Genomic DNA, 15,500 nt, shown 5'->3' on the forward strand with positions numbered 1-15,500 from the left:
ATATTTGAAGTATTGCCTACCTTTCTTAACTTCACCTGGTTTGTGTGGGTTGTGGGAACATAGTTCTATTTTGGGAAGACCTCTGGCTTGGGGATGCGCCACTTAAATTACAATTCCCAATATTCTACTCTTCTTTAGCAAACCTTATGGCTGAACCTGTTTCTAGATTTTGCTCTTAGAACATGGTTTAAGTTGGGACTTTGGTTTCAGAAGAGATTCAAGGGATAATGGGTGTAACTCCCTTTTGCTCCTACTCTCTCTTCTAGAAAAAGTTTTTTGTATCAAAATCTTTTGGATAGTAGAGTTTGGTACCCCTCATCTGATGGCATATTCCCTTGTTTCTCCTTCTTTAGCCTTCTCATCAGCTCAAAACCTAAGGGGGTAAATATCCCAATAAGAGAAATTTGGTGCAAACCAATCCCTCCTAAAGTGCAGGCTCTTTGTTGGGAAATGTAAAAAAGGGATGAGAAATTAAAGGGCATGGGCAAGCTGTATTCTGATGAGTTTGTTGGGCCGTTGTGTAGGTAAAACATGGTATTTATCTCAAAACAAATAGTGCAAGGCCAAATGAGGTTATCAGAAACTCCAAGTGGAGGATCTTGACAATGTTTTCAAGGCCAAATGGTTTGGGAAACTCTTTGAAGGTTGAACTGTTGGCTTTACTGCAAGGCCTCAGGTTAGCTAACCAGCTGGGGTTAAGGCTGATCGAGGTGGAAGGAGACTGACAAGTAGTTATCTCTTGGGCTAAATCCAACAGACGTATTCCTTGGACCCTTCAGCATGTGCTAAGGGAAGTGGAAAAGATTGCAAAAGAAAATAGTGGTTGAATTTAAGTGGGTTAGAAGGTGTGAAAATGGGTTAGCTGATTCCCATAGCTAAACAAGGGGTTATGAGGCAACAAGCCAACGATTGTTTTGGACATCCATGTAATTTGGGTTTGTACTTGGGGGATTGAAACTCTGGTTAAACAAGTTGTATAAATCACTTCTACATTCCAAATATTATAATAAAATCATTTTCTACTGATCAAAAAATGTGTAATTAAGTTATCTTGGAATTCTTGATGGGTGACTGGACTTTTCCAGTCTTTGTACTCAATCTATTATCTTTAATTAATGAAATTTATGTTCCTTATCAAAAACAACAGTACATGTGCATGCATGTAGAAGCCTTAGTGTAAAGGGACAGTAGAATACCTCAATATCCTAAATTCCAAAGTGTAAATTATGCTCTCTATCTTCATTCTAACCTAATATTATCCAATACTCTATACCACATTTTTCCTTCTTGAGGATTGCAAGAGGATCATATCAAATTGGATATGACTGGATATTGAAGAAATTCAAGGATATCAAGAGAACTGAAATTGATATAAAAATCAAGGGGATGAGGTTTTGGTGCATGAATTTATGTTTTTTAAATGTTCCTTGAGTTTTAGTGGAAAAAGATCTGATTGCAAATTTTGTTATTTAGCTTTTTGCTCACTGCAATATTCATAGAGGTGACTTTTTGTAATGCAGATATAGTCATTTGAATTATAATCACTAATATAAATGTACTTTAACTATGAAAAAATAAGGTAGCAACAAGTTAACAACAGGATTTATAGATCTCTACCACCAATCCACAAGTGAGTTTCCGTTCTACAACCCTTTGGGACTAACATAGCATTTTTATTGGTTTAAAATAGCATTTTTTTATGTGATTGTTTCCATCATTTGATCATTTTCTCTCTTCGATTGCAGATGGGTTCCCCTGCAAGATGTTGTAAGCCTATTCAACTCCAACTTTCTGAGGCAGACAAAAAGGAAAGGGAGAATTATGTGGACAGCAAGGGCTGCAGTGGTGTGGTCCATTTGTGAAGAAAGAAACCATAGAATCTTTAATGATAATAGCAGGTCTAAGGAGCAGCTGGTTGAAACCATAAAAGTCAAGATGCATATTGGGTAAAAATGTTGGAACTCTTTTGAGCTTTTTCAGCTAAAGAGATATTAAGTAAGCGGTTAAAAGTGGAACAAACAGATAGAAGAAAGGACAATGTGAGAGTAGAGTGGAAACCCCCATCTGAAAACAAAATGAAACTGAACTTTGATGGTGATTCTATGGGAAATCCGAGGAGGGCAGGCATAGGGGGTGTGTTCAGGAACCATTTAGGTATGGTGGTGGCCATGTATTCAGGACCAATTGGTTTTGGTGACTCAGTTAAAGCTGAAATTTCAGCACCTTGGAATCACAGACATGCATTCAGGATGATAGGTCACCTAGCAAGGGAACTCAATACCACCTTCATCTGGATTAGTAGAAACACGAATGGGGTGGCAGATGTACTAGAAAAACAAGGGGTTGATAGATATCATTTGTTTTGCGCAAAAACATAACTTCATATTTGGGGTTTGGTTGGATTGCTCGAAGGGAGGAGAATAGGGGCGGAGCCCCTGCTTTCGGAAAAAAAAAAAAAACATTGAATCTGGGCTGGAAGAAGAAGAAGAAGAAGAAGAAGAATAGGGGCGGAGCCCCTGTTTTTTCGGGGAAAAAAAGCATTGAATCTGGACTGGAAGAAAAGGAAGAAGGAGGAGGAGTATAGGGACGGAGCCCCTATTTTTTCAAAGAAAAAAAGAACTGAAGCCGGGCAGGAAGAGAAGAAGCCCCTGTTTTTCGGAAAAAAAAAAGAAAGAGCACTGAAGCTGGATTTAGGCGCCCGCCTAGGCGTCGCTTTGACAACTATGCAACCTACACATAAATGATACAAAATAGATCAAAAAAACCTCCGATCTTCATATCCCAAAAACTGACTCCCTTAACAGTCCCCAATCATCCATCCCCAACACCCGGCTAAAACCAAAACAAAAACCCAACCCCTAATTAACTTTGACTCAATCAGTCTTCTCATTTGAATCTTGGATGCAAGCTTACCGTTGTCTTCTAACTGCATTTTTATGTTTTCTTACTGCCTTGTTAGGCCCAATGCCAAACAGAGCACCTTTTACCCTTGCAAAAACCTTTGACACTGCTATCTGCTGATGACTTTTCCTAACCTTCTTAGATCAGCATCTTCTAGCTGTGTTTAAGGTTCCTGTAGCTTCTTTCAACCTTGCAGCAAGTTCCTGGCCTCTATCCGACCCCTCCACCTCCTCCAAATCTTCTTCCTTTTCCTTGGTTCCATTCTTGCATCCTCTGATCAGCTCTTTCATCCCTTGAAGGACTAAATTACTCGAGTTATGGTCAACCACTAGCTCCTCTTTATTATCGTTCTCCCTATTTCTTTCTTCCACGGACTTAAAAGCTTCCTTTGCAAACTCCTCCCCACCTAAGAAAAACAAACCTATAATCCTGCTAATTTCCACTTCCTTATCACTTGTTCAATGTCACAGCTCTTCTCTATCTTATGGACTTCATCTATCATCGGATCATTCTCATTTTCCTCCCCAAATCCCTCCCCTACATCCACTATCTCCATTCCCCCTTCTCTGTTTTCTTCCAACAAAAAAGTTCAATCCCCCCCATTCCCTATGTCTTTTCTCCTCTACAATGCTAATATCCCCTTTTGCTCCCAAGTCTTCCTCTTCTCTCATTTCCTTCTTCCCTTCAACCCCACTCAACACTTCTCCTTGAACGATCTCCTTCTCTTCCCCAACTCTAGCTTCTTCTCTTTCCAACATAGTCCTATTCACCTTTTCGCTCTTTTCTTCCTCTGTCGTTTCTTTTTGCTCCCCAAAATCTTCTTCCTATATTTTTTCCATCACTTCATCCAATCGAAAAGAACCTTCTTGAGAAACCTCTTTGTTCCCCTCTTTTTCCTATTGAAATTCCACGAAAACAATGTTCGCTTATAACTTTTCCTTTTCTTCATCTAATCTCTATTCTTCCCTATCAATCTTCTCTGTCCTTATAAAGTTTCCCAATAAGTTATGCTCCCTCCGACTCTTTCAATCTTCGATATGTTGCAGCACCTTTGGAGAAGATAATAGACCACCATCACCGTCTCCCTTCATGCTATTTGAGACTCAGCTCACATGACTACTTAAAAGGTCACATGAATCAAGTCTTGCTAATAAACCTTCCTTTTGGTTAAACCCTATTTGGCCCACATTTAACCCGGTTGGGTCAGAGAAAACTTTCAGTATTCCATTTACCTCTATACTTTGACCTCGCCTCTAATCAAACCGAGCCCCCTCCTAATTAGCTCAACAAACAAGGGACCAACAATTAAATTCTTTTTAGTTCCAAAAAAAATTGAAAATTTTTCCTTAGTTTCCTATGTATCCTTTCGACTTTTGGTGCTTCATGTAGACTGCCCCTTGCCAGCACAACATCGTCTTCCTCCTTGCAATATTTGTTCCACAAAGCCACCTCTACGTCTATCACCAGCCAAATCTTCCTCCACAATCCACCAACATAGAGATCCAAAGATCTTGGAATATCCTCCAGTTTCAAACCGACAATCCTAACTTTTACCGCATGCAACTCACTCGCATCAAAACTTTCAAGAGTTCCACCCATGCTTCCAACGATCCTTGTAAGCATCGTTCCATTCCACAAGTTGAAAGGAAGCCCCAACAATTTCACCGTGAAACTTTCTTTTGCAATTTCAACTTCATTGCAAGATATGTGCCACCTCTTAATGGCAAGCTGTCCTTCCTCTGTTTCTACCGAAGCCATTTCAACCTCCATAACACCCACATCCATAATCACCCTTGTCTCATAGAAAGGAGCCACCACTGCTTCAAATTTTATTTTTAAATTCTCTACTAATTTTTTTTGTTACAAAGTTCCAATCCTGAACCTTCTTTCCAACTACTAATATGAACCTTTGTTCCCAGATGCTTTTTTCCACCTCCATCTCTAATCTGTGTTTTTATTGAGCTGCTAAACACAATCTTTGGTTGTCTCATTTTATCAGCAGCAAAGGCAACCTTCTTTATTTGTCTTTGATTTAGATAGTGAAGCATTTTTTCGTGTGCCTCTTCCATAACCTTAATCTTCCTTTCATCTTTCTTTCTCTCAGTAAGATACAAGAAGTCTTGGAGTTTGTCTGCAAACACCCTCCAACCAGCACTCATTTTTCTTTCCAGTATGCATATCAACTGCTTTTTTCCTTTCCCGAAATATTCTGAAACCTCAATGAACCAGCCACTTCTATTCCATTTCAAAATCACTTCAAAAGCCTTCCTATCTACCGTCAACTGGCTCTTCCATCCAATCTATCTGACAGAAAACATTGCTCCCTCAATGAAACCCTTCAACCAAAACACTGCATCTTCTTCTAGGAACATTGCCGCTCTCTTCCCCTCCCTCATTTTCAAAATCCAGTGGCCAACATTCCTCCATTCTTCAAAATAGAATTTTTGTTGCTTCCACTTCTACTGCTTGTCTCCAAACCCCAGCCACCCTGAATCCTTCATCACCTGAACCCATTGTACTGATCAAAAAATAATAATAATCCAAAAGCACTTGCTGCAGATGCATCTTTACAACACACAATTTAAATCCCAATTCACATACTAAGGCACCACCTGATAACTGATGAAGTGGCTGAACTGGATGACGTGTTTTTTGTCTTTTAGTGGATGAAACAATCAAATAATAAAATGTTTGGTGGTATATCAATTAACCCACTTCATCTTCACTTCTTCAGCCATTAAAGAGCTTACAACCTATTAAATAATGTACTCACTAAAAGACAAAGCAATAAGTCATTTAGTTCAGTCATTTCAGCTGTTATCAAATAGCCCCTAAATAGAAACTTATCTTACCATTAAATTCTTCTTTTAAAGGAAAATAAAATATATTAAAAGAAAAGAAAAATACAAGGAATGTGACAAGAGATCCCCTGAAAGGAAGAGGAGGGAGAGAGAGAGAGAGAGAGAGAGAGAACATCCCAGCATTCTACCAAAAACCCAACTCCAAACCCTCAACAGCATGACCACCAAAAAAAAACTCCAGAAGAATGTCCCAAACCACAGGAAAAGAGGACTAGCAAAAGCTTGCAACGAACCAAACCAATAAGATGACAAGACACCAAAACCCAAGCAAAACTATCAATGCTTACAACAAAAGTGGAATGCAGATGGACTTTTTTCGGTTAAATCATTTGCTCTCAAGCTATCAGAGATTAATCTTGGTGCAGTTCCTGCTTCCAGAATTTCAAATCCCGTTTTCCCCATCAAAGGTAAATACTCTGGTGTGGGCTGCTTCTCTGAATAGATGTTTAACTAAATCAAATCTGTTCTGAAGATGAGTGCAGATCCCTGACCAGATTTGATGCCGTGTGGGCAGGCACTGGAGGATACAAGTCACCTACTAAGCCTTGATTTTTGCCAATTCCCTCACTTACCAAGGAATAACGTTTTTTCGTTGTTAGCAAGTCATACTCGATTATCTCCCAAAATTAATTAAAGCATCATTAAACCTAGCAGAGATGCCCAGGCCTAACCTCTGTGGAGTTATAGCTTACAAAAGCCGGTTGAAAAAGAATATGCATTCAATAACCATTGCCTTCATTTTTTTATAGGAAACGGTAGCTTTCATTAGCTAAAAAAACAGAAATACAACTGTCACCTGCTAAAGTGTAAGATGACCCCTGAACAAAATTCAAATTACAACACTGCCCAAAACAAAAACTCCTGATTCACCCCTTGCTTTGCTAGGTTGTCAGCTAAAGCATTTGTTGACCTCCTAGTCCAAAATACTTGTGCACCCAGCTCCCTTGTGAGGCTCAATAATTCCCTTATAGGTTGCCTAAGGGACCACATTCTCAAACTATTTGATTGCAGCCAACCTACTACTAATTTTGAGTCTCCCTCCACTTCTAGTTGTTGAAAGCCCAATTGCTTCGCCAATCTGAGCCCCTGGAGGAGGGCCAACACTTCAGCTCTAAGCGAGTCGCCAAGTCCCCAAACCTATTGGACCAAAATACATAGCCAGAATTTTTCCTCCCACATCTCTAAACACACCCCCTATTCCAGAAGGCTAGGGTTCCCAACAGAGCTGCCATCAAAGTTTAGTTAGACATTACACTGCAAAGGAGGAGACCAAACTGCCTGTATGGTAAGTGATGAAGTAGAAAACCTTGCTATAATACTCCACCTCTAAACAAGTCATCTACAGAGACATCCTTGAACAAGTCAAGAGCTTTCAGCCAATGTATTGCCTTGATGGTGATCCCTTCTATAAGTTCAGGAGCTGATTTTTCTTTCCCTTGGAAAATCCTGCTGTTTCTCTCTTCCCACACTGCCCACAAGATAGCCGCCCTTGTTGTTCTCCACATCATCCTTCCCTTCATGTAGATTAGAAATGACCTCCATCAAAGTTGAAGAAGTAAAATTTGTTACCACTCTTATGCCATGTTTTCTGCATTTAGTCGCACCACTCTAATGATCCAATCACCAAAGCACAAAGCCACAAAATCAAACGAAAAAAGAAAGAAGGACCAGTTCCTAGGGTAGACAACCAGTGGAAACTGCAAAGCAATTATAGAGTTCATTAATGAAGGACCATACATCTTGCCTTGAAAATATCCAGGTTTTTGCTACAAACCTAAGAGCTTTGGCACTACCTAATGCCATCAATTTTCATGTTTTGCATATAGGAGTTAACCCATCCAGGATGATAAGTGCTAGTAAGGCACCTCACTGAATCATGCATGTTGATATAAAAAACTCAGGAAGTAGGCTATGAGTAAATGGAGTGTTAAGATTGTCTTAACACCATGTTGCCCTAATAAATATTAGGTATGTTTATGAATGTAAAAAAAAAAAAAATGCATATGGCAGAAGGGATTAAATGTTACTACAACAACATATTGACACATAAAAGGATGATGAAAAACTAAGACTAGTGAAACCAAACTATATTCCAGTTTGGAAAAATAGGTTCCATATTTGTAACAGTCAAATAAGAGATGTCAGCTTTTCAAATTGTAAAGGTACCAAAGGCCAATTAATTTTGGGGCAAGGCTCAAGAAGAATGGAGTTGTGAAACTTGTGATAAAATTTTACAGGGTTAATACCCCTGCTTCAACATGTTATGTATATGCAATATTCACCCCTCATGGCCCTTTTATGTAAGGGTTCAGAGCCATGCACACTTGCAACATAGTTTTACTGGCAACCTCTTCGAGACCACTCCATCTTTTGTTCCTATTTTAAAGGGGCTTGGTTGAAATGGACAATTTTTATTACCTTCAGATATTTTAAGTAAACAGAAATCATTTGTGCTCCTAAAAGTAAATGATAACTAGTATAAATTTTGCTTAAACTACCCCCAACCCCCAAATCTTTTTCTATGTGATGATTGAATTATTTATATATCTTTTTTTCGATAAATGAATATGATTTTATTAATGAAAAGATCAAGAGGTGACATCATTACAGGCTACCCATGGAGAGGCACGAGATGTTACCTCTCCTGAAAATTGAAAATTACATCAAACAAAAACTAAAGATTAGAAAGCTGCCCAAAAAAATTGTTCCCTTTGCCGTTCTGCCCACCCAATGTGAGGTAATATTCATAATTCATGTTCCTTGAAAACCAATCAATTTTCCTCAAGAGGTCCCTGTAGCACCATAAAATTGAGCATGGATTTGTCAACCATCTCACAACAACTTTGGAGTCACCTTCACTTACCAGATTCTGAACTCCTAGTTGGTCTGCTATCTGAATACCTTGTACGGCTGCTAACAGTTCGGCTCTGTTAGAGTATCCTATTCCCAAGGGGCCGGGGAACAAGGCTAAGATGTTGCTGTCCTTATCACTCAGCACCCCTCCTATACCCGAATTATTTGTATATCTTAACCTATTCAAATTAAGTTTATAAAACAGAAAGAGTGAACAAGAAATACAAAATTTTGTTCTGTTTCTTTGACTAATAATTGCTGGCTATATTGTTCATTTGAGAGATTCAGATTATTCATAGTTTATCCTCTATTAAAGATCTAATGAATATTTATTTTCTAAGAACTAATGATGATATAAGTTTATCTTCTAAGAACTTAAAAGTGCCCTAGTTTGTTGCTATAGGTGAGCATTGACCCTCTGTCAGAAGTGCCCAACTACTCAGATTTCATGTATGGATAACATTTGAAGTCTTCAAGTCTGGGCTCAAAGGCGAACTGACTACATGCTTAATTTTTCATGTCGTAGTAGTGATGAGATATATAAATAAACAAGAATGATAATGTTTCAGCAGATCTGTAACATCTAGGTCAGCTCATCATTTGGCCCTTCAAGAATCACGTACAAAACCAAACCTTTCAGGGTTTTATTAACTCCCTCATATTAAGGCATAATATATATTTATTATCATTTTATGGTACAAGACCTTAAATCACAGGTCACATAGAAGTATAGAACAGAGACATTTTGTTGCATTTGTGAAGTGGGAAACACCAGATTCTTTTCAATCAAGATACATCCGTCTGTTTTTTTTTTATAAGTTACATCCGTCTGAAATTTTGGTTGACATCATTACCACATGCATGGCACATTGGTTGCATGCAAAATTGAAACTTAGAAACTTTTGTTTTGTGTCTTCTGACAACAGGATTTCTAGAAGGTTTCGTGTGGTTAGAGTCCATTCTATTAGACATAATTTCCTCAGAGTTTTTCTCCCTTCCTCTAGGAGCATTGAAGCTTAACTTTGATTGCTGCTAGTTGTGGAACCACATGGCCTTCTGCAAATGGGAAGGGGATCTTCCATGGATGCATAAGTAGTTTGTGCATGATGAAGGCCTTACTTAAGGACCTCAGATTAATGGATTCTATCAGATCACAACATGTGCAGGTTCAGAAACTCATATTCTCAGATATCCTTCCTTCATGTTAAAGAGGCAAGTGCATGTGTCATTTAGCTCTGCACCATGGACAGTAAAAACTCAGTTTTCACCTCCAAGGAAATCATAGGAGAGGTTAAGAAATTGACCAAGATATTTATGACCCGGGTAAGGAATCAATCAGATATTTAACTGTTAGCCTAATTAAACATTAAGGAACTTTATGAAACCATAAAGGAACATAAGTACATTTTTCCCTAGTTAATTACCACTAGAAAATTGCATGGAACTCATTGGCATGTCTACTGTGTTCTTAATATACTCCATTCCTCCTGAATCCTGACATATATCGTTATGAGGATAATGAGCAATCTTTTTATATACATGACAAAAAACTGTGAGCATCCTCCCACACATAAGAAGAAAAGTTAAAAAAATAACAAGTATTATTCTTTCAATCTAGAAAGGTAAGGGGGTTTATCCAAACCCCATGCATGACTTCCAGCTCCAGGAAATCCACTTGTAGGGATAGAATGATGACCACAGTGTATTAGCACCATAAAAGCTTCTCTTGTAAGCATAATGTCAATAACATGAAAAAAGAAAATGATAGACAGCTAGGCAAGCCTAGTCGATTTTATTGGTGAACTAGCATAACCAATGGATAAGCAAGAAGACGACACTATCATTTGCATAAGGGAGCACGATGAACACCCTTGACTCCTCAAGTTAATTTTTGTTAACTCAACACAACAAAGCCTTAAGATAATGCTTGACAAATATCATCTTAATACAAGCTAACCCATGGCAACATGTCTTCCTAATAACAAAAATAATGGGAAAATATCTTCCTCATATTATGCGTATTTTCATCATAATCCTTATAAATTTATTTATTAAACCAAAGGAGGAATGGAGAACAATTTTTAATGAAGAACAAGATATCAATCTACACACCTCAGGGCAACTTCTTTTCGGACATTATAACGAATTTTCTTGTCGAAGCATCGCTCCTTTCTCTTTTCACGGAACCTATTTAAAGAAGCAACTCTCTGAGGAAGACTTGAGCGCCGTGGATAATCAACCAAACCCTGAAACAGGAGACCAGTAAGGCAGTGAACGGAAGCATTCCCCAAATAAGAAGTAAAAACATCATGCATGATGATAAAAATAATAGTACCAATTTAGAAGAAATTTCACGACTGAAGGAATACCTTCTGCGGCTGGGATGCTGCAAGACCAGGCATGGCACTAGGTACTTCGTACCCTCCCAAAAGTAACAACACCGCCTGTACCTGCAGAGGTAGACAAACATTAAACCCTGAATGCACAACTTAAATCTCGATCCACCGAAAAAAGAAAACTATTTCCAATTGCATTACAAAAAATGAAACCTTTTCTGGGGAAACTGCATCAAACACATAGACTTCGCCCTGAAACGAGAGGGTCAGCTGATCCATGCCCTCCCCCCGGGAAGGCAAAACAAAATTGGCTGTACTGAGAAAGGCGGAATCCGTAGGAACTTCCTCGACAGCGTCCATTACCTCAACGGTGCTCCCAACACCACCGTCTTCGAGCGTGTGAGCTTCGTAGCGGATGTGAGGATTGTCGATGGATTCCCCACCCGCACTGCCGTCCTCAGCTTCGATCCGGTTCGGAACATTCATGGATTGCATTCGGTCAGCACGTCCATACATCTGCGACTGGCTATTCGTCTCCGGCATCCTTGCCGCATTACAGCGGCTCTATAAACGAATCTCAGATAACAGAAACCCTGGTTCTTTCTCTATTCTCGTTCGGATTACCGTCTAGTGAACTGCGAAAGGTGTTATGGAGAGAAACCCTAAAACAGGCAGCAATTGGTCTCCGAATTCTTTCCAAAGAGAAAGTAAAGCCAGCTCAGGAGAGGACGACGGGGCAACAGAAATAACCCTGAATCAACGGTAAATTTACGGAATATGCCCCCGAACAGTACGGACTATAGAGTACGCTAGACTGTTCAGCTTTGCAGAATGGCAAAATAAAACGTGTACTTTCCAAAGAAGAAAACTCGCACAGCCAATGAGCTACTGAGAGTCTGAGAGACTGAGACCATTTGCAGTATCGCGTCGCGTGTTGTTGATGATGCGCAGGAATCTGCGACTATGCGAGAGGCAGAAGGAGCGGAAGAGAATTGTGGGGTTCTGAACTGCGAAAATATAAACCTGATATGTTTTGTTCAATTACGGTAATACCCTGAGCGAGTTAACCCAGGAATCTTTTCCGATTTGGCATGCTTGGCTCTGAGTCTTTGATGTTAATATATGATTTTGTATAATTGTATCGCCCCAATTAGGCCGGTTTGGGAGTGCTTCAGCTTTTGATTCAGCTGCTTTCGCCAAACCGTTTTGATTAAACAAGCGATTACCTATTTGGGATGCCTTTCGTGCAGCGGCTTTCGTATTACATAGTTTTTTTTTTTTTTGGTAATATTCGTATTACATAGTTGAGTCTGTTATGAAATCCCAAAAGTTGTTAAGCCACATTTGATAGCGAAAAAAAAAAAGGAAAGTTGAAAAAAATGAAGCTATCTTGGATTATTTCTATTGAACAGCTGCTTAATGAATGTAAAAAACTTTACAGTCAAAGTTTTAAAAGGCTAAAGGCATTATTGAAGCATAATGACCCAAAAAGGTAAGTGTAAGTCTCAAGGTGTTGTGAGCCGTAAATATCAAAATTTAAGAAAAAAATAATTAAATTTTATAAATGATAAAAATAATATATAATATACCAAGATAGAATGATTGAATGTACAAATATCCATAAAATATGAGTTTATAACCAATAAGTTTTAACTTTTAAGCATTAAATAAAGTAATAACTAATCATCTAACAATTATAAGAATTTTACATTTTATGTTTCAAAATGCAATCTTATTAAATTATTTGTATGGACATACATTTATGGTCATCCAACAGTTGGGAAGAAAAAAACAATTTTGTTGATTTGAACTATGCAAAAAAAATCAATAAAAAATAAATCTGTTAGGAAAAAAATGAGAAAAATAACAAACTTGGGATATTAAATTAGAATATTAAGAAAAAAAATCAAATTGATTTATCTAATATAAACTAGTAACTTGATTGGCCCTTTTCTGCATTAAACTCTTAGGCTAAAATACTAAGAAAAACCAATAGAATGTGATTTTCCCTTTGGCTTTTCATTTTTATTCCTTTTATTTGGCCCATAATTTTTTAAGTGCTTTTTCTATGTATTCTAAACTATAAAAAATGCATACAAATATGCATTTCTTACATGAAATCACTAAATAATATTGGCACTCGAGGCTTATGCCTTTTTACGTGCCTTATGCCTTGAGGCTTGAGGCTTACACCTCATTCTGATAAAGGCTTAAGCATCAAACCAAATTTGTGAAGTTTAAGCCTTGAGGCAGAATCTGTGCACCTCACCTCAAGGCTTAAACCTTTTAAAACAGTGCTCACAAATGGGGCCTAAAGACTTTTGACATATTCATCACAAAGGGTGACTCACACCAACCTTACAGCATGTTTCAAGCTTTCGCCCATGCATTGAGAATATCTCTTCATGAATAAAAATTTATAATTACAGAGATATTTCAGATGCACAGCTGAAACATGCTGTGAGGCGTACTCTATGAGGAGCAGATCGGAACTCCCTAGAACAAGAGCTTTACTAAAAAGTCATTTGTTTTGGTTGAATACCTGTAGCATTGAAAGGTAGGTTCCACACAATAAACCCTCAAGTCATGTTTGGTGAAAAGCCAAACCAACTGAAAAACGCATTCATGACCAAGAAATCCGCTTTTCTATGTACAAAATGATTCAACCAAAGCAGCTCAAACAAAGCTGAAGCCCTCGCAAGGGGGCCATGTGAATGAAAATATATTTGGGCTTATTGAGTTTTTTGAACAAACATACCCAAACGGGCACTTAAGCTTATTAGGTATGGATAATGTTAAGTCCAACAATAAATCGGGCAGACCTAAAATAAATTGACCGAAATACATAGGACCTAGATCTGCATTATTTATCCCACTTATAATTAGGCTGGGAATAGTCTTAGTTATTCTGATCTCACCAAAAAAATGGTTCAGGTCTAATCCAAATCATCATAGTACACAACAGAACACGTAATTCTGTGAATTGGTCAGGTCCACTCGAAATAAGTGTAGACCCCGGCGAACAAATAAATAAGCACAACCAATCCTCAGCCAAACCCTGTAGGGGTTGTGAATTTTGATAATAGGTCCGTAACTGACCTAATCATTAATCAGGTCAGTAAACCTATGCATTTGTTAAATTGACTATATGATAATATTGTAACTATGTCATGAAAGTAGGGATATATTTATATTGTATGACATGTTTTAAAAAATGATTTAGAGGTTGGTCATTTTTTAACCATCGCCTATAACATATCAATTATGGTTTTAAAAATCAATTCAGAAATGGAACCACTTTGACAACCGGTCTTTAAGTCAAGCAGTTCGACTATTCAATCTAAACCCTAATCAAACGATTTTTGTGTCCAAAATCGGACCCAAAGCCATGACCGATTCTTGGGTCTAACAGTTTGGCCATTCAAAACAATTTGATTTTCAAAATCATAAAATCAAGTATCAATCCATAATGTTATATTTTGTATAGAATATATATTATTTTTATCTTTTATAAATTGAGATTTGAAGTTAAAAAGTTTTTTTTTCCCTTTTCTTTTTCACAATACTGAATGCGAAGTTATGGCATTTGGGAAGTTTATGCACCTCTTCCTTTATTTTGGGCGGAGGGGGGGATGGGCTAAGCCAATCCATCTTTCTTCATCTTCACCATCTAGAAAATGATAAGGCACCTCAAGACTTTGTCAATGCTTTAAGTATAAAAAAAAAATGCATTGGTCAATGCTTACATAGCCTATTCAAGTTGGGTTTGGTCTCAAATTTACTTTTACTTTCTATTCAGACTGGACCTCAACTTATATGGCAAAAGGCTGGGCGTGGACATTTTTTCTATTGATAAGTGGTAAAGAAAGCCACACCTGTGAACAGGTTTAGAATATAATATATAAAAAATAATACATCCATAACATCTATAGATACATAATAGGGATACAAATGGATCGGAATGGATTTGAATAAGGGTATATCTAAATGTAGGTCTGATCTAATCCAATCCAAATATTTGATCGAATCTCACAAACATTGATTCAAAACTGAATCCAAATCCATTAAGGATGTCAGATATTAGAATATGATCCAATCCGATTTAATTTAAAAAAAAATTATTAAAAAGGAAAAGAAAATATAACAATTTATATAAATAAAAATAAAAAATACAAGTATTTTTTCAACTATTTTCATCATGTATATACACATGTTATATAGATAGATAGATAGGTATATATATATATATATATATATATATATATATATATATATATATATATATATATATATATATATAAGGGTGATCTAATCCAATCCATAACATCCATAGATACATAATAGGGATACAAATGGATTGGAATGGATTTGAATAAGGGTATATCTAAATGTAGGTCTGATCTAATCCAATCCAAATATTTGATCGAATCTCACAAACATTGATTCAAAACTGAATCCAAATCCATTAAGGATGTCAAATATTAGAATACGATCCAATCCGATTTAATTTAAAAAAAATTATTAAAAGGGGAAAGAAAATATAACAATT

At 37.4% G+C, this 15,500-nt stretch overlaps 1 protein-coding gene across 1 annotated transcript in view; it reads right to left on the bottom strand.

The window, feature by feature from the left end:
- LOC148876568 (GATA transcription factor 24-like) overlaps positions 1-12,323 on the bottom strand; it is a 32,856-nt gene extending 20,533 nt beyond the window's left edge. The window contains exons 1-3 of the mRNA XM_088967702.1: positions 11,165-12,323; positions 10,985-11,065; positions 10,728-10,861 (exon numbers count right to left, since the gene is read on the bottom strand). Of these exons, the coding sequence (XP_088823828.1) occupies positions 10,728-10,861; positions 10,985-11,065; positions 11,165-11,494 (545 nt within the window). The 5' untranslated portion in view covers positions 11,495-12,323. The remainder of the gene's footprint in view (positions 1-10,727; positions 10,862-10,984; positions 11,066-11,164) is intronic.
- Positions 12,324-15,500: the final 3,177 nt, after the last annotated feature.

Source organism: Nelumbo lutea, chromosome 1 (genome assembly GCF_056320005.1).
Source record: "Nelumbo lutea isolate HS-2025 chromosome 1, American lotus-T2T, whole genome shotgun sequence".
In the NCBI taxonomy this organism is placed as follows: Eukaryota; Viridiplantae; Streptophyta; class Magnoliopsida; order Proteales; family Nelumbonaceae; genus Nelumbo; species Nelumbo lutea.